This window comes from Aulostomus chinensis, chromosome 18 (assembly GCF_037954235.1).
Source record: "Aulostomus chinensis isolate RoL2024-O1b breed Wild chromosome 18, RoL_Achi_v1.0, whole genome shotgun sequence".
Classification (NCBI taxonomy): Eukaryota; Metazoa; Chordata; class Actinopteri; order Syngnathiformes; family Aulostomidae; genus Aulostomus; species Aulostomus chinensis.
In genome coordinates, this window is record NC_141337.1 from 2,175,001 (window position 1) to 2,190,000 (window position 15,000).

General features: G+C 51.2%; 4 protein-coding genes across 7 annotated transcripts in view; 1 reads left to right on the forward strand and 3 right to left on the reverse strand.

Annotated features, from left to right (window-relative positions):
- The window catches only part of med15 (mediator complex subunit 15), a 12,763-nt gene extending 12,223 nt beyond the window's left edge, over positions 1-540 (reverse strand). The window contains exon 1 of the mRNA XM_086184490.1: positions 337-540. Within this exon, the coding sequence (XP_086040616.1) occupies positions 337-404 (68 nt within the window). The 5' untranslated portion in view covers positions 405-540. The remainder of the gene's footprint in view (positions 1-336) is intronic.
- Positions 385-10,649, forward strand: nr1d1 (nuclear receptor subfamily 1, group d, member 1). 3 transcript variants are annotated; one of them, XM_086184493.1, is made up of 10 exons: positions 385-1,123; positions 1,231-2,017; positions 2,091-2,723; positions 6,578-6,874; positions 7,193-7,281; positions 7,422-7,566; positions 7,653-8,326; positions 8,630-8,815; positions 9,008-9,218; positions 9,382-10,649. In XM_086184493.1, the coding sequence occupies exons 3-10, from the start codon at positions 2,645-2,647 to the stop codon at positions 9,600-9,602; spliced, it is 1,902 nt and encodes a 633-aa protein (XP_086040619.1). In that variant the 5' UTR covers positions 385-1,123; positions 1,231-2,017; positions 2,091-2,644; the 3' UTR covers positions 9,603-10,649. The 3 variants fall into 3 exon arrangements, with proteins under 3 accessions (XP_086040619.1, XP_086040617.1, XP_086040620.1); XM_086184491.1 differs by having other exon boundaries at positions 2,117-2,723; XM_086184494.1 differs by having other exon boundaries at positions 385-2,017; positions 2,117-2,723.
- A 505-nt stretch (positions 10,650-11,154) lies between these two features.
- Positions 11,155-14,337, reverse strand: LOC147244615 (uncharacterized). 2 transcript variants are annotated; one of them, XM_086184205.1, is made up of 9 exons: positions 14,293-14,337; positions 13,780-13,876; positions 13,498-13,621; positions 13,196-13,353; positions 12,947-13,089; positions 12,681-12,864; positions 12,129-12,268; positions 11,885-12,047; positions 11,155-11,344 (listed from the first exon to the last, which is right to left on the reverse strand). In XM_086184205.1, exons 1-9 carry the CDS (start codon positions 14,307-14,309, stop codon positions 11,282-11,284), a joined length of 1,089 nt encoding a protein of 362 aa, XP_086040331.1. In that variant the 5' UTR covers positions 14,310-14,337; the 3' UTR covers positions 11,155-11,281. The 2 variants fall into 2 exon arrangements, with proteins under 2 accessions (XP_086040331.1, XP_086040330.1); XM_086184204.1 differs by lacking the exon at positions 14,293-14,337 and adding an exon at positions 14,005-14,146.
- Positions 13,945-15,000, reverse strand: part of LOC147244616 (properdin-like) — a 6,287-nt gene continuing 5,231 nt past the window's right edge. The window contains exon 11 of the mRNA XM_086184203.1: positions 13,945-14,759. Coding sequence (XP_086040329.1) covers positions 14,633-14,759 — 127 coding nt within the window. The 3' untranslated portion in view covers positions 13,945-14,632. The remainder of the gene's footprint in view (positions 14,760-15,000) is intronic.

Here is a 15,000-nt window from a genome sequence, read left to right on the forward strand (position 1 = left end):
TCCGGTTGGCATGATGAGACGTTTCATTGAACACAGCCGAACGCGTGTAAATTAAATCAGAACATGTGCTGATGTAAACTAAAGTTATCTGGGTGTTCAGGCATTAAATGGATGATGCACAAACTTACGTTAAACATTTATTTTTGCCGGGCTAAAGACTGGGTCGGAACTACACCAGCAGGGTTTCTGTCATGAGAGGGACCAGAGCTAAATGTGGATATCACAACTCCACTTAAACCAAATCATTTAGCCGCTGAGCTAACGTTAGCTTAGCCCACGAGGCTAACAGGCAGAGAAAAGCGGATAAAACTTAAACGCTGAGCCGGAATGTCTCACATCTGAGCGACCACTTTCTGTCGGAACTGCGGGCTCCTCCAGTCGCTGTCCGGTCCTGGGACCTCCATCGCAGAAATACTAGGTTTGCAAGATTTTTTTCAGTAGAGAATCGCAATGTTTTCCCTCCGCTCTTCCTTCTTCCGCTGGGGAGAAAATGGCGGCGCTCCAGTCTATGTGTTGGTGACCGTGACCGCCCCCTGCTGGACGGACGGTTCACTGCAGCGGTCTGAACCAGGAAGGCAGCAGCACCTCACCTCTTGCTCTCTACAGCTTTCAGGTGATACACGGGGCCCAAAATATGATCCGCGGATTCCACCGAGGGTCCCCCCGGCGGTTCCAAGCAAAATGAGAAATATCTGGTGACGAGATTATTAATTTTAGCTGCTGCAAAGCAACAGTAAATCCAGTTCGACAGAGCTCTTTATCAAACAAACAACGCACGATTAGAACTCAATTTAACGATACAACAACTCGACATTTTCTCTTAATTAATGACATCAGAAGAATGAAGACATACTGACACACCTGAGGGGGATGAGGAGCTGAGCATGTGACCAGCAGGGGGCGCCACCGGCCTCCTTCAACTGCTTCGAGTTCAGTTTCAGTTTTGAGCTGAGAGACAGAAACCAGACAGGAAGACTCCATCTGATTTGGTGACTCGGGCAAATCTGGTTTCTAACTCTTGAAACTATCAAGGACGCATTGGCCCCCTCGTCTGGTCGTCTGAATCAAAGAATCTGTTCCTGATGAGCCACAATGATGATTTCCAAACACGGTCGTGTCAAAGGTAATATATCTGTAATGACACTTTAATTTCCAATAAGATTAAATCACTTTCACTTTTTATGATGGACAGTTACTCATGTGTTCCCTCTCTCAAAACTACACTTGTAGACACAAGGAAGTATTCTTCAGTGATTCTTTTATGCACTCAGAAAAAGTTGGGTTTTGAAGATGGACGGAACTCAGGCACTGAAAGATCAACATTTAAGTGTCGCAAATCAACACTGGAGTGACGCAGAGAGCAGGAAGGCCACGCCCACACGCCTGTGCTGTGATCAGGACCATCCAGGACATTTTGGGCCTTCGCCCTCATCACCTTGATATTTTTCCTCTCACTTCCTTGTTGTGATACGACCTTTGAACCCTCGGAGGCGAATGAAACATGCGTGGAACGCGCACAGGAACCCACGTTTCCAGCTCTCCTGCTCCGCTTCATGTCCCGCCAATGAGCCGCAGGAAGTGCAAGGAGGGAAACTGCGTCCATGAGTGTTTGTTTCCTGATGGCGGAGCGAGCTGGGAGCTCTAGTGGTCACTCAGGTGTGATCCAGCGCTCAGGGCTGCTCGTGGTTGGATCCCTCAGGACTCAGGTGTTGCTGGCACATCTCTGTTGTTGTTGTTGTTGTTTATGGACTCTTGTGCTGAGTCAGAGTCCAACTAAGCGACCAGCGCTCTGCTGATGTCCCGGCGGCAGAATCACGACGACCATCAGTCTCAGTGATGTCGTTAGAGGTCGTTACGTCATCAACTACAGCTTAGGTTATACAAGTGGCCGTCAGAAGTTTTCAGGGGGTAGTTGGAATGTTCTCGGACTGTTCCCCTACATAGAACATGCCCTCTGTCTGCTGTGGAACCTGATGAGAACACACATGCTCCTGTATACGTGCTTCTCTACCAGCAGGTACGTGTTCTCACAGTGTTTCATGTTTCCTGCTGGGGAACTTGTTCTAAAGGGAACCTATTTTTCAACCTAGAAAATCATTTGGGTCCTCTTCCAAAGGTTCTCCTCCACTGTGAGCGTTTGGGACTCCGCCACTAAATGGAGCTGAATCCTCGACTGGATCAGAATCAACTCAACCGGCTGGGAAAACGAAACACCAACTACAACAACACGGAAAAAACTACAGACCCACATCATTTCCCACAATCCCTTTGGGGCCGAGAGCAGCGCGCTCCACCCGCACGGGGATTTAAACAGAGAGAGCGGCGCGAGGAGGGGGCGGGAAACTGTGTCACTGGGACACGAGGCTCTCCCCGCGATCACATGGTCCCGTTTACTGCCGCGTGCGGCTACGGCAGAACCCCGCACGCTCAGTCATCAGCCCCGGCTGCGCGCGCGCTCCCTGGTTGGAAAGAACAGAGAGAGAGAGAGAGAGAGAGAGAGAGAGAGAGGAGGACGGACGGCAGACAGGTCAGATAACGACGGAGGAGACGCGGTACTGACAGGGACAGACAGACGCTTCAGTTGGTGATGCGGGAATTTCCTGGGAATTAAAAACACGCACTGGTTGGTCCGTTGGAGTTGAAGATGACGACGACCAGCATGGACACAAACAACAACAACAACAACAACAACAACAACAGCAGCAGCAGCAGCAGCTCCTCAGGTAATCCCCCAAACACACACATACATGTTTGTGTGTGTGTGAAGGAGAGAGAGAGAAAGACAGTCCGGTTGTCCCGCTACCAGCTGAACTGAACATGGGGACTGATCATGGATCTGATCGTTCATCTAATCGAGATCGTCGGTTGGATCGTTTTCCGATCGTTTTTTCCCGTTCACGGCGGCAGATTCCCACCGGCCGCACGTTTCACACGTGTCATCGCGGGGACCGTCTCCGTGATTCCGGTTGGGTTTCAGGGAACTGGGTCACGATGACAGCCCCAGTCGGTGGGTCGCGCGGTGTCAGGTGGCTCCGCGTGTGTGTGTGTGTTCACATGGACCGGCACACGAGCCATGTGCGCTTTGTTTTCACGTCGCTGCGCTCTGATTGGCTGCTGGTCGACCGGGTCCGTTGCGTAATTCTCCCGTTTTACTGTCTGAAGGTTCAAACTACCTCAGACCTTCAGTCCGTGTTCGATCAACCGGGGTTGATCAGCTGATTCGTGTTTGTTACTGTGCCTGTCGAAATAAGAGTCCTGTACACATTCATGTGAATATTGTGTCATCTATATATTAATGTGTGTGTGTGTGTGTGTGTGTGTGTGTGTGTGTTACCGTACATGTGTGCAGGTCTGGCTCTATTCAAATGTATTTCCTGAGCTCTAACAGTCACAGTAATGTATGATAACGTCTCTGGTCACTGATCAATTCAACTCAGGTCGATCTTGTTCAGCAGTCAATCATTATGCCCCCCGACCACCACCACCACCCTGCCTGTTCTGCCATGTGCAGCTCTGATTGGCCGTTTCCTTCCCCCTCCCCCACTTGTGAGAGGAAGTGGAGCATGGACAGGAACCAATCAGCTTCTCTCGTTACCTTCGCCACTCACATCAGCAAATCAACTCACCAAGGAGTGAGGTCGTCCTCACGAGTGCCTGCAGGTGTGACGCACCTGGAGCAGGCCAACCAATCACTGCCTTGCAGTGGAACATCAAAATGACAAGAGGAAGTAGAGAAGGTGCGAAGGGTGTGGGACAAGGGAAGGAAAGGAGGTGGAGCCAATTGCTCACTAACATTTCTGAGATGATGACAGGAAGTTGGGGGTCACTTCAGGTCGTCTTTGCCGCTGAAAGATGGAGATGGTGGAGTAGATGAAGGAGGAGATGAAGGGATGGAGGAGGAGATGAAGGGATGAAGGAGGACATGAGGGGGATAGTAGAGGAGATTGAGGAGGAGGTGAAGGGGACAGGGGGAGATGGAGAGGATGGAGGAGGAGATGAGGAGCTGATTAGCCATTTTGTTCCCTCATCCTCTCGTTACTCTCTGGTTTCTTAACAAACTGATCACATGACCAGTGATCATGAGCGGTCACGTGTTTCACTCACCACTCACATAATTGGCCGGATGGTGACCATCAGATTCGTTGCCGTGACAACAAGCTGACAACTTTTTAAATGCTGCTCTGGTCTAGTGGACAAAGGGCTGACAACCCCGGTCTATTGGTCCCCGTGAGGACCATGTAGCAGTCAGTCCAGTACGGACACCGCAGGAAGTGGTGATACATGTGTCAGAGGAAGCGTGACCGTGGAAACGTTGAGGAGGTGTAACCACGGCACGGCGGCGGCAGAGACTCAGCAGGTGGAACACGTTCAAGTTTTGATGTGAACTAACGGAACCTCACGGGGTTCAAGTCCCTCTTGTCTGGGTCAGCCAGGGTCCTCACGAGTGTGTATCACCTCCTGAGGTCCTCACAAGTGCAACAGAGCCCCGTGTGTGTGTGTGTGTGTGTGTGTGTGTGTGTGTGTGCGTGTGTGTGCGCGCGCGCGCGTGCTAATGAATGGCTGAACGTGAGAGGTGAAGGAGGGGGAACATGCGTAGGCGGTTGGGCGGGCTGGAGCCAGTCTCGTTGCGGACTCACGCAGCTGTGAGGAGGAGGCACGTGGCCCAGGGGCGTGACTCAGAGGCAGGGAGGGAGGGAGGGAGCGTCTCCGTGGCAACAAACCAATGGAGATTCTTCAGCAGGAAGAAGTCCAGCATGTGAAATGGTGAAAAATTTGGACTGAACCCTCTGTCAGGATAATGTTTGGATCAAACATGAGTCCAGATCAGCTTGGGGTTTTCTTTATTTAGTTCTACATTGTCAACAGTATGAGGTGATCTTTGAAACGACTCACAAAGAAAAGAAGAAAACTTCACTGGAAGCAGAAGAGTCCAGGGGAGCCGTCACCACACGGTCGGTTACCATGGTGACACCTCACCCAGTGACTCCGTGACCTCGCGGTCCACTGCAGTCTTGACTGGGGGTTTCATGCCACCAGGAGCGAATGAGGAGCTGCTCACTCGTCCTCCCAACGCTCCTAAAGTCTGCTCAGGTGAATCAGTCTGGTGACGCCGCCTCCAGGTGGGGGCGGGGTTACTGGGTTCAGGATTCCAACATGGAACCCTCGCAATATCCTCAACCTCCCAGCGTGGACGTGGAGAAGCTCACGGCAGCTAACTTGATATCAAGTAGTTCTAACTAGCTAAAGAAGATCACAACCCCCGAAGCTTCACTGCAGCCAATCAGATCGCTTGATGACCAGCGCCGACACACTCCAGCAGAAACACTGCATGTTTGGTTTGGATCAGCGAGGAAGAAACCACAACCACTCACTGACTCCGGCGTTCACGAGCTCACAAAGGCGTTCTGCATTCACGACACGAGATGCTGACGGTGCAACTTGACCCTTGCGTGTGTTCAGGGAACTTTTATCTACGCCGACACACACACACACACACACACACACACACACACAGAAGCTTTACATGTGTCACGACGAAGCATCAGAAACTTTGGTTTGTGGACTGTAAGGAAATGACGGCGTGATGGCAGGTGACCAGCGCGTCATGTGTCAGAGCACGTGAGCGTCAGGCTATCCAGTTCTCACAAGTGTGAGCAAGCGTGTGTGTGTGTGTGTGTGTGTGTGTGTGAGGTTATGAGACCTGCATCTTCCCTCCTGGATGAAGCAAAGCCCTGAACTCCTTCCATGCGGGAGCTTTTCTGAGCTTTGGTTTCAGGCCGTTGTGTTCAGCTGTCATGCAGAAGAGCATCGCCATGAACAGCAGCCTCTGCTGCTGTGGCTGAAAATGAAGGTTCCAACTGCTGAAACATGACGCAGCAGAATCAATATGATGAGTCATTAAGTGAGCGGTCACCTGACCTCTGCAGGATCCTCTCTAGTTAACTGATGTAAAGCAGCTCAAATTAGCTGAATAAGTGCATAAAAATAACCAGAAATTTACACAGGAAGAAAATGTCATGACCTATCAAACATTTAAAACATCCAGGAGTAAACGTTACAGTAAGAAAACGCCGAAATAAACCAAAAACAGATGTGAAATAAGTGAAAATACAGAATGAGTACGGTCCTGGAAGTCTGCTTGTTGTGAACTTTTCCTGCCTTCCTTCCAGCATGTGTTACCATGGTGATGGGGAGGTAGCCAAGCTTCCTTCCCATAAACATCCTTCACACACACACACACACACACACACACACACACACACACACACAGATGGGTCCGCCTGCTCATAGCAGCCACGTGAGGACGCCTAACTGATCTCAGAGCTGCTGTTGTTCTCACACGAGCTGGAGAGCGTCTGGAAACGGTCATGTGACCCAGTCGCACCCTCAGGTTATTCACGGCGCAGCACTAATAACAGTTCCAGATTTGTTTGAAGCACCAGCAAGCAAACATGGACGGCAGGACGATTGCTTGGAAGGAAATGTGGCGTACTGATCATGTGATCAACTCTGCAAACAGACACTCACGGGAATATTGATAAGTTGTGCGTGTTTTAACCTCCTCATCCTCCTGCAGGAGGTGTCATCTCCTATGTGGGCTCCTGCGGAGGTTCTCCAGCTCGGACCAGTCCCGTCTCCATGTACGGTGACAACTCGGACTCCCAGCCCTGCTTCACCTCCTCCTCCTCCTCCTCCTCCTCCTCCTCTTCCTCGTGTCCTCCCTCATTCCTCAGCAGTGGAGGCTCCAGTTCAGGCTCAGCGGGGGAAGATGGCTCGTCCTCAGCTTCCTCCCCGGCGGGAGGGTCGCCCCGAGGACGAGATGATGGCAGCTCCCTCAGGGCATCACCCACCAAGTCTGTGGCCAGTCTGACCAGTAAGAATCTGAACAAACATGTCCTGTTCATCGCGTCCTCATTTACGACGCTAGCTAGTTTAATTCCAGCCAAACAGACTGATGTGATCAAAATGATGCTGAAACGATGTCACCATGATGGCGATTTGGAGGAAATGTGAATCGAGAGCCACAGGGATGAGGCGTGTTTGTAGTCCAACAGGAAGGAAGAATGACGCTGGTGACACAACGTCAAGTTCTCCAGATGTTCAAACTGATTGAACAAAAACATTTTCACTTGAGGACTTTGTGTGTAATGGATGTAACACGTCTGTGTGTGTGTGTGTGTGTGTGTTGCAGAGCTGAACGGCTTGATGCTGCTGTGTAAAGTTTGTGGTGACGTGGCCTCTGGCTTCCACTATGGCGTTCATGCCTGCGAGGGCTGCAAGGTGAGACATCACACACAGGGACAAATACGACCACCAGATGTCACCACACAGTTATGACACAACGGGCGTGAGGGGTGAAGGTAGCGGTGAGCAGGTGCGGGGCTGAACTCTGACCTTAGTGGCGGTTTCTCCTCCTGCAGGGCTTCTTCCGTCGTAGCATCCAGCAGAACATCCAGTACAAAAAGTGTGTGAAGAGCGAGAGCTGCAGCGTCATGAGGGTCAACAGGAACCGCTGCCAGCAGTGTCGCTTCAGGAAGTGCCTGTCTGTGGGCATGAGCCGAGACGGTCTGTCTGCACACCTGTCTGTCTTCATGTCATCTGAAGTTGATGTGAGCCATGTTTGACTCCTCCTCTTCCTCTGGTGTCCACAGCAGTGCGATTTGGTCGCATCCCAAAGCGGGAGAAGCAGCGGATGCTGGCTGAGATGCAGAGCGCCATGAACAACATGGTCAACAACCAGCTGCAGAGTGAATTCCAGCTTGCCAGCCTCTCGTCTTCGTCCTCGTCCTCCTCTCCGTGCCCGGGAGTGACCACCACCCCTCAGCCTGCGCCCTCCTCCCCTTCTCCTCCAGCTCCATCCTCTTCCTCACCCTCGCCTCCTCTTCCTCCCCCTCCCTGTCAGAGCCCTTCCCCCACTCCGCCCCCCAGCCCTGGGATGGACTCCACCATTGGCGCCATCGCCCGGGCTCACCGCGAGACCTTCCTCTACGCTCACGACAAGCTAACCAATCCCCACACACCACCTCAACACCAACAGCAAAATAACCACACCCACCACCATAACGGGGAGGCGCACCACTGGGGGCCCAACCGATGCCCCAATGGTTACCATGCCAACGGCCTAAATACCATCTACCACCATAACAACAACCTGGGGACAGGATGCTGCCTGCCACCAGATGACAGCCAAAACATCATGCATCATCACTATGGCAATAGGAGGCGGAGCTTATATAACAGCAACTTGAGTGGTGAGGACGGGCTGAGGGATCATGTGACACAGTGGCAGAACTGTCCAGTGAAGAACCACACAGGCGTCGTGCTGGTAAGTTGCCATGTCTACGTCTATTGAAAGAAACAAATTGATGCTAACTTCCTTAGCATTAGCTGAGGGTAACTGGTCTCCTCATGTCCATGTCACTAGCTAAGTTGATGTGCTAACTCTTGCTAACAATGCTAAATACTAATAGGCTAAAATTAGCAGCTTAGGGCCAACAATCACACAAACTCCACCTCCCGAATATCTGCGCCTGTCCCCTGCACGTGCCAATAATTACGGTTGCTCAGTAACGATCAGACCATCAACGAGCAGCAGACCGTTGTTTACCAGCCTCTCGTCTGTCCTCAGGCTTGTCCAATGAACATGCAGCCACACACCGACCCTACCAAGACCCCCCAGGAGATCTGGGAGGACTTTTCACTTTCCTTCACTCCTGCTGTCAAGGAGGTGGTGGAGTTCGCCAAACATATTCCTGGATTCGGTACTCTGACGCAGAACGACCAGGTCACCTTGCTCAAGGCCGGCACCTTTGAGGTATGACTTCAGACTGTCCGTGATGACATCTTGGTCACAGGTGCAGCACTGTTAACAAGGCCCGAAGAGACTCCTTTCATTAGCAGCAAAGAAAAACAAATTAAACATGTTTGAGTCGTGCAAATGTCCATTTCTGCCCCCTAGTGGCCACAGAGGCACAACATTCAGCCATTGTTGACTTCCTGTTCCCAGGTGCTGATGGTGCGCTTTGCCTCACTGTTCAACATGAAGGAGCAAACGGTGACTTTCATCTCAGGTGCCACCTACAGCCTGGCGGAGCTGCGTGCGATGGGTATGAACGAGCTCCTGGGAGCCATGTTTGACTTCAGCCACAAACTGGCTGCGCTGGAGCTGAGCGCTGAGGAGCTCGGGTTGTTCACCGCCGTGGTGCTCGTGTCTGCAGGTGAGGAGGGATGGGGGCCTGTTAATTTTTCCAGTATGTATTTGTACATTTGACACCATGAATGTGCTGTGAAAGCAGGCAAGAGAGCGAGCTGCTAGCACGCTAACTGGCTGTCCTGTTGCCTCCTCGGTTGTTTCGGTCACTGCCGTCTCCCTTTTGTCAGACCGTTCCGGTATTGAAGATGTGGCATCGGTGGAGCAGCTGCAGGAGAACCTGATTCGAGCTCTGCGATCACTGGTCAGCAGCTCGGCCATCTCTCCCGCCATCAACCATCACGACGTGGAGTCGCCACGCTTCACCAAACTGCTCCTGAAGCTGCCAGACCTGCGGACACTCAACAACATGCACTCTGAGAAACTGTTGTCCTTCCGCATCGATGCCTGAATACATCATTTCCTGTGTTCATTGACAATGACAAATACGAATACAGAGTGGAAATCTCCGTCACCACGGCTACAGCTCTTTAACCCACCATGATGAGTCCCACTTGGAGAGGCTGCTCCAGACTTCCAGCAACGTTGTCGTGGTGATGATATCAGCAGCAGCAGTGTCGTACCAGCTGATCAGTTTGTTGCCAAACCAAAAGGTGGCAGCTCAACTTCCAGGAACAGTACCACATTTAAAGAAAAATGCTAATTTTAGCCATCCAAGTCCAAGATAATCATCTTAATGTACTGTTCAGAGCCTTAGCATCACTTAGCCTTGCAAAAAGACAGCTGCTAGTGATGCTCCATCTTTCTTTTTTGCAGGTGTGATGCATTCAGGCGGCTTCTGGATGTAATTACACTTGTAAAGAACCTTTTTGTTGCTACTGGAAGATCAGCTAGCTACCAACAGCTTGCCAGATGATGATTATGCTAACTGATTTGACACAATGTCTAGCAGCTTCCCCTGCTTCCAGTTTTGTTTGGTTTTTTGCTAAGCTAGGCTTAACTGGTCATACACGGTGGCAACTCATGGGGCTTCCACTTCCTATGTGGGGAACGAGCTAAAGCTGGTAAACCACAGTTGGGATCACGGTAGTGCGGCAAGCTAACAAACCAGTTAACTGCTCAGTATGTTGACACAATGTTTACAATTTCATGCGTCGTCTCGGTCTGGACGGCGCTACCAAACAGCTGACTGACCCCTGCTGACGGTTTCAGTAGGATGAGGCCAGGCAGTGACGGACAGCTTCACTGACCAATGAGGGGGCGGGGCCACATGTTGAGATGGAAGAGAACTGTTGTCCAACACTTCTGCTTAGAAACCTGTTGTCATGAATTCAAACTTCCAGTTATACTTGAATAGTTTTGACTCAAAGATAAATTCTACATATATGATATATATTTTGTTTATATGAAGATACGTGTGTGGATATTGTTACTCTATAAACCTGGTGGGGCTAATAAATACTGTATGTTTGAATCTTTGTCGTAACCAAGCTAATGAAATGAGATTCTGATGAACTTTAATGTTTTACTGTCATAAAGAAACTTGTATGAATCCGTCTGGTGACATCATCATCATCGCCGCACGAGCGTTTTAATGGAAGTGGCTGAGGAGCCTCAGGTCACTCGCAGCCCCTCAGACCTCACCAGGAGAACTTGGTGTCTCTGACACCGCAGATTAGATGTTGGCCGGAATTCACAGCCCAACAACCGAAAAATATCAACAGAACAAAATGTGCAAAAACATGACATCAACTCAGGGCAGTGAAGTAGTTTTCTTTCTGATCAGTATTTTCAAAGTTGGACTATTAATTTAAATTAAATCAGTCTTGAATGCGACATCGACCCTGGAGGAAGAGGCTGAGCTGCCAAATCCTAACATGTTTGAAGTGAATGAGTAAGTCAGCTGACATTCAGGTGTGTGTGTGTGTGTGTGTGTGCTGACTCCTGGTGTTCAGTCAGCAGCTCTGCAGGCCCTGTGATAACAAACACATCACCTCACAGGTGTGTAGCAGGTTTATTTACATGTTCATACAACGACTGACAAATTGAGAAAAAGACCACGTGGACAGTTTTGGCTCATCATCCAGGTGACAGACACGGTGAAATAAGACGCCGTCAGTTGAGACGCCATCAGATGAGACGAGTGCAGAGAAAAACCAGCCAGTCGGTCAGACGGAGGTTTGAATGAGGCGGCTGAGAGACACAAAGGCAGACAGAGTCATGGACGTGTTCTTCAGACATGTCAACACACTCGGGGGGGACGCACTGGACTTGTGAAGAGAACAGCGGTGCACAAGGCCAAAAACGGTTTGACTGACATCATCACCTCCTGGTTGTAAAATGAGTGAATGACAGACTTTCAGTCCAGCCGCTGGCGAAGGCTCGGCTCAGAATGGGAAAGACTGAAATGATTTGATTGAACGAACGAATCTTGTGGCAGTTCAACGCATCATTTTGTGTCAAAATCTCAAATAAGGCCGTGAGGCGTCTGTGGGTCAGAGACGCCGCTGACCTCCGGCGCTGCTGCTGGCCTGCAGCCCTCCGACAGCGCAGGGACCCTTGAGAGGAGCTGAACGTGTTAAACTGGCTCATTTCACAGTGACCGTCTCACCCCGGAGTCTGAAAACCAAAACCCTGGGGCCCCACGAGTGCTTGCTCAGGTCACGAGGGGCCACTTCAAGCCTACATCTATCAGCCGTGTGCCGGCCGGCGCGAGGCCTGAGGACGTCTCACCTGTAGGCTGCAGGTGTCCACTGGTTGTCCGTCTCGGTGTACCGACAGCAGGCGAGCCCGTCCACTGCTCGGGTATCCCTCCTCCACGGCCAGGTGACACACCAACGACGCTGACTTCAGGTAGACGAGCACGCGCTGAGCAGGGTGCCAGTCAATGGCGAAACTGACATGCACAGGAGGGCTCAGGTCAGTTGTTCCGGTCACTGAGGTTTTCTAATCGATCAGATGCGATCAGGATGCTCACCTGGATCTCAGAGTCTGGATCTCCATCAGCAGGTCGGCCTGACCCGCAAAACTCTGCAGTGCCTCCAGCAGGGCGGCGCTCAGCTCAGCGCTTCGGCCCGACAAACAGTCCTGCACGAGGTCAGCGGCGCCCTCATTCACCTGAGTGTACGTGCGCACACACACACACGCGCGATTTTGTTAGGTCCTCACACCAGCCAAACATTACTGTCGTAGCTCCGCCCAGTCTGAGAAACGAGCACCCATGTGACTGTTGCCAGGATACAGTGAAAACTAAGCTCCACTGTCTTGCTCATAATTATCGTTGACATCACTGGGGGCGGTTCCTGGGAAGGTGGGCGTGGTCATTCAAAGAATCAAAAAAGACAGACGCTGCCAGATGGACGTCACAGTAAATTCAAAATGACGATCTGTCCTACTTCCTCTGCCTGGCACGAGCAGCCGTCACTTCCTGTGCTGGTCAGACATGTGAGATGTCACTGAATCGATTGACTGGCGGCAGCACCATCAAAGACATTTGGAAGCTGAAAGTTTAAAACTTAATCATCCTTACCTGCAGTCTGAAGCGGTCATTGTGGCTCCAGGTGACTGACAACCTCAGCGGCTCCAGCTCATTGGATGACGTGTCCCCACCAGTCGGAGGGCGGGGCTTCAGTTCCACACACAACTCTGATTGGCTGACAGAGAGCAGGTTGTTCTGTGTGACGTCCTGAACTGCCGCCATGTGCGCCTGCAGCCTGACAGATGGGCGAACAGGAAGAACAATCGGTGACCAATCAGGTTCACTCAGCCGGGATCATGTGACCTGACGATACTCACTGGTCTCTGTGACGCTGCCAGCTGAGCAGGTGAGCAAGCAGCGTTTCTGACTCTGCCCTCAGCTTAGTCAGCTGACCATCACATGCCTGCAATGCATTCTGGGCTTTTTGGAGAGACTCTTCCAGATGGTCGCAGTGCTCCTTCTGAAGGAGACGAGGAGGGAGGAGACAAGGAGACGTCCCATCTCTGTTCAGGCTGAAGTTTAAAATGAATGTGTGTGTGTGTGTGTGTGTGTGTGTGTGTATCTACCTTGTTGTGCAGCTGTTGCAGCAGCTGCTGGAGTGTGTGTCGTCTCTGGTGTGTTTGTGCGATTCTGTCCTGCAGCCTTATGAGCAGTGTTTCTGTCTCCTCCACGCTCGCCCTGCTCTCCACCTTCAGAGCCTTCCACCGACCTCGAGCCCCGCCCTCTGACCCACCCCCCACACACACACAGGTTAAAAACTAGTCATATATGATTGACAGGTGAGGAGTGAGTACAAACCTGTCAATCATGTCTGGCAAAACACTTAGATCTTTTCTAATGCAGTCTAGCTCAGTGTGTGTGTGTGTACCTGGCAGGGAGGGGCAGGGTTGTGTCAACAGTTGCTGGGTAGATTCCAAACCCTCCAGCAGAGACATCATGGAGTCCAGAACAAACAGCTGACGCCAGAGAACCTTCTGGGCACGCCTGCTGTCCTACACACACACACACACACACACACACACACATACACACACACACACATACACACACACAAAATTCCATGTTTTTAAAAATGCTTCAGTACTGTACACAGCATTGACAGATGATGATATCCGCTGTGATGTCATCATGATGCCAATCAGCCACCAACCATTAGGAAGAGCAGCGTCCCAGCTGCCTCGCCTGAGTCCAGCGGCTCCGGGTCACGGACTGGATCCAGGACAGACGGGTCACAGCGCCGCAGCACACTGACACACACACACACACACACACACACACACACACACACAGGAAGTTACTTCACAGGTGACAATCGTGAAGGTCAGTCACTGTTTTAATGGGAGAAAAAATAGATAATGATGTGACAGAGTTACACCTTCCCGCAGTGGTCAGATATGACGTCACGGAAGCGTGGCCTGGACTCATCAGATCGTCAGTAACTCGGCAGATTAATCTTAAACGATATCAGTCAATCAGTTGCCGATTAATCGATCGGCTTTGACAACAGCAGGCCGTTAGCTTTAGCGCCCAGGCTAACAGACGTCACCGCCGGTTAGTGTGGCGTTCCCGCGGCTTCCTGGAGGCTCCGCGCCCAACACTGCACGTCTACATGCTTTTCTGGCTCCATGAAGAACAGTTTAGAACGGATTTTTGATTCACTTACGCTCGAACTTCCGCCATTTCCTCACTCGATGGTTCAAACAGCCCGCACAACAGCACCGCGGACCCCGCTGATTGGCTGCGTAAAGATTACGTCATATCCGGGCCATCAAATACTGTTTTTTACACAAATCTTTATTGTACATGGTTTTGGATAACGCCTGACATTTCAGAGTCACGCTGGTTTCACTCTCACTTTATTAGAACAAACCCTCATTTTCCATTTATTTACAGGCCGGACGCCGCGGTGGACGAAACAATAAGAACAGAGGAGTCTTCACACTGCAGCAGCAGGGACTCTGAAAAGGTTAGCAGTGGGCGTGGTCTCGGCGGTGGGAGTGGTCTCAGGGGCAGGCCGGCATGTTGACACAGGGTTGAACCTGGAACTTCTGATCTCGAGGAAGATCGCCACAGTCGGTGATTGGGGTACCATGGAATGCTGCCTTCTTCTTCAGACGGCTAGTGACAGGACTATAACACACACACACACACACACACACACACACACACACACACACACACAGAGTCACCCATGACATCTCTCACCATCACTTGTCAGTCAACATTTAGGACTGACCAATCACAGCCGATCCCCGGTTGGGTCACACATGTGATCTATCAGCAGACTTTGATATGAATGAGACAGGAGCCTGATCGTCCCTCGTCAAAAACAATCAGGCTGGTAACTGGCGCTCGTCAAGTATGATGTCAC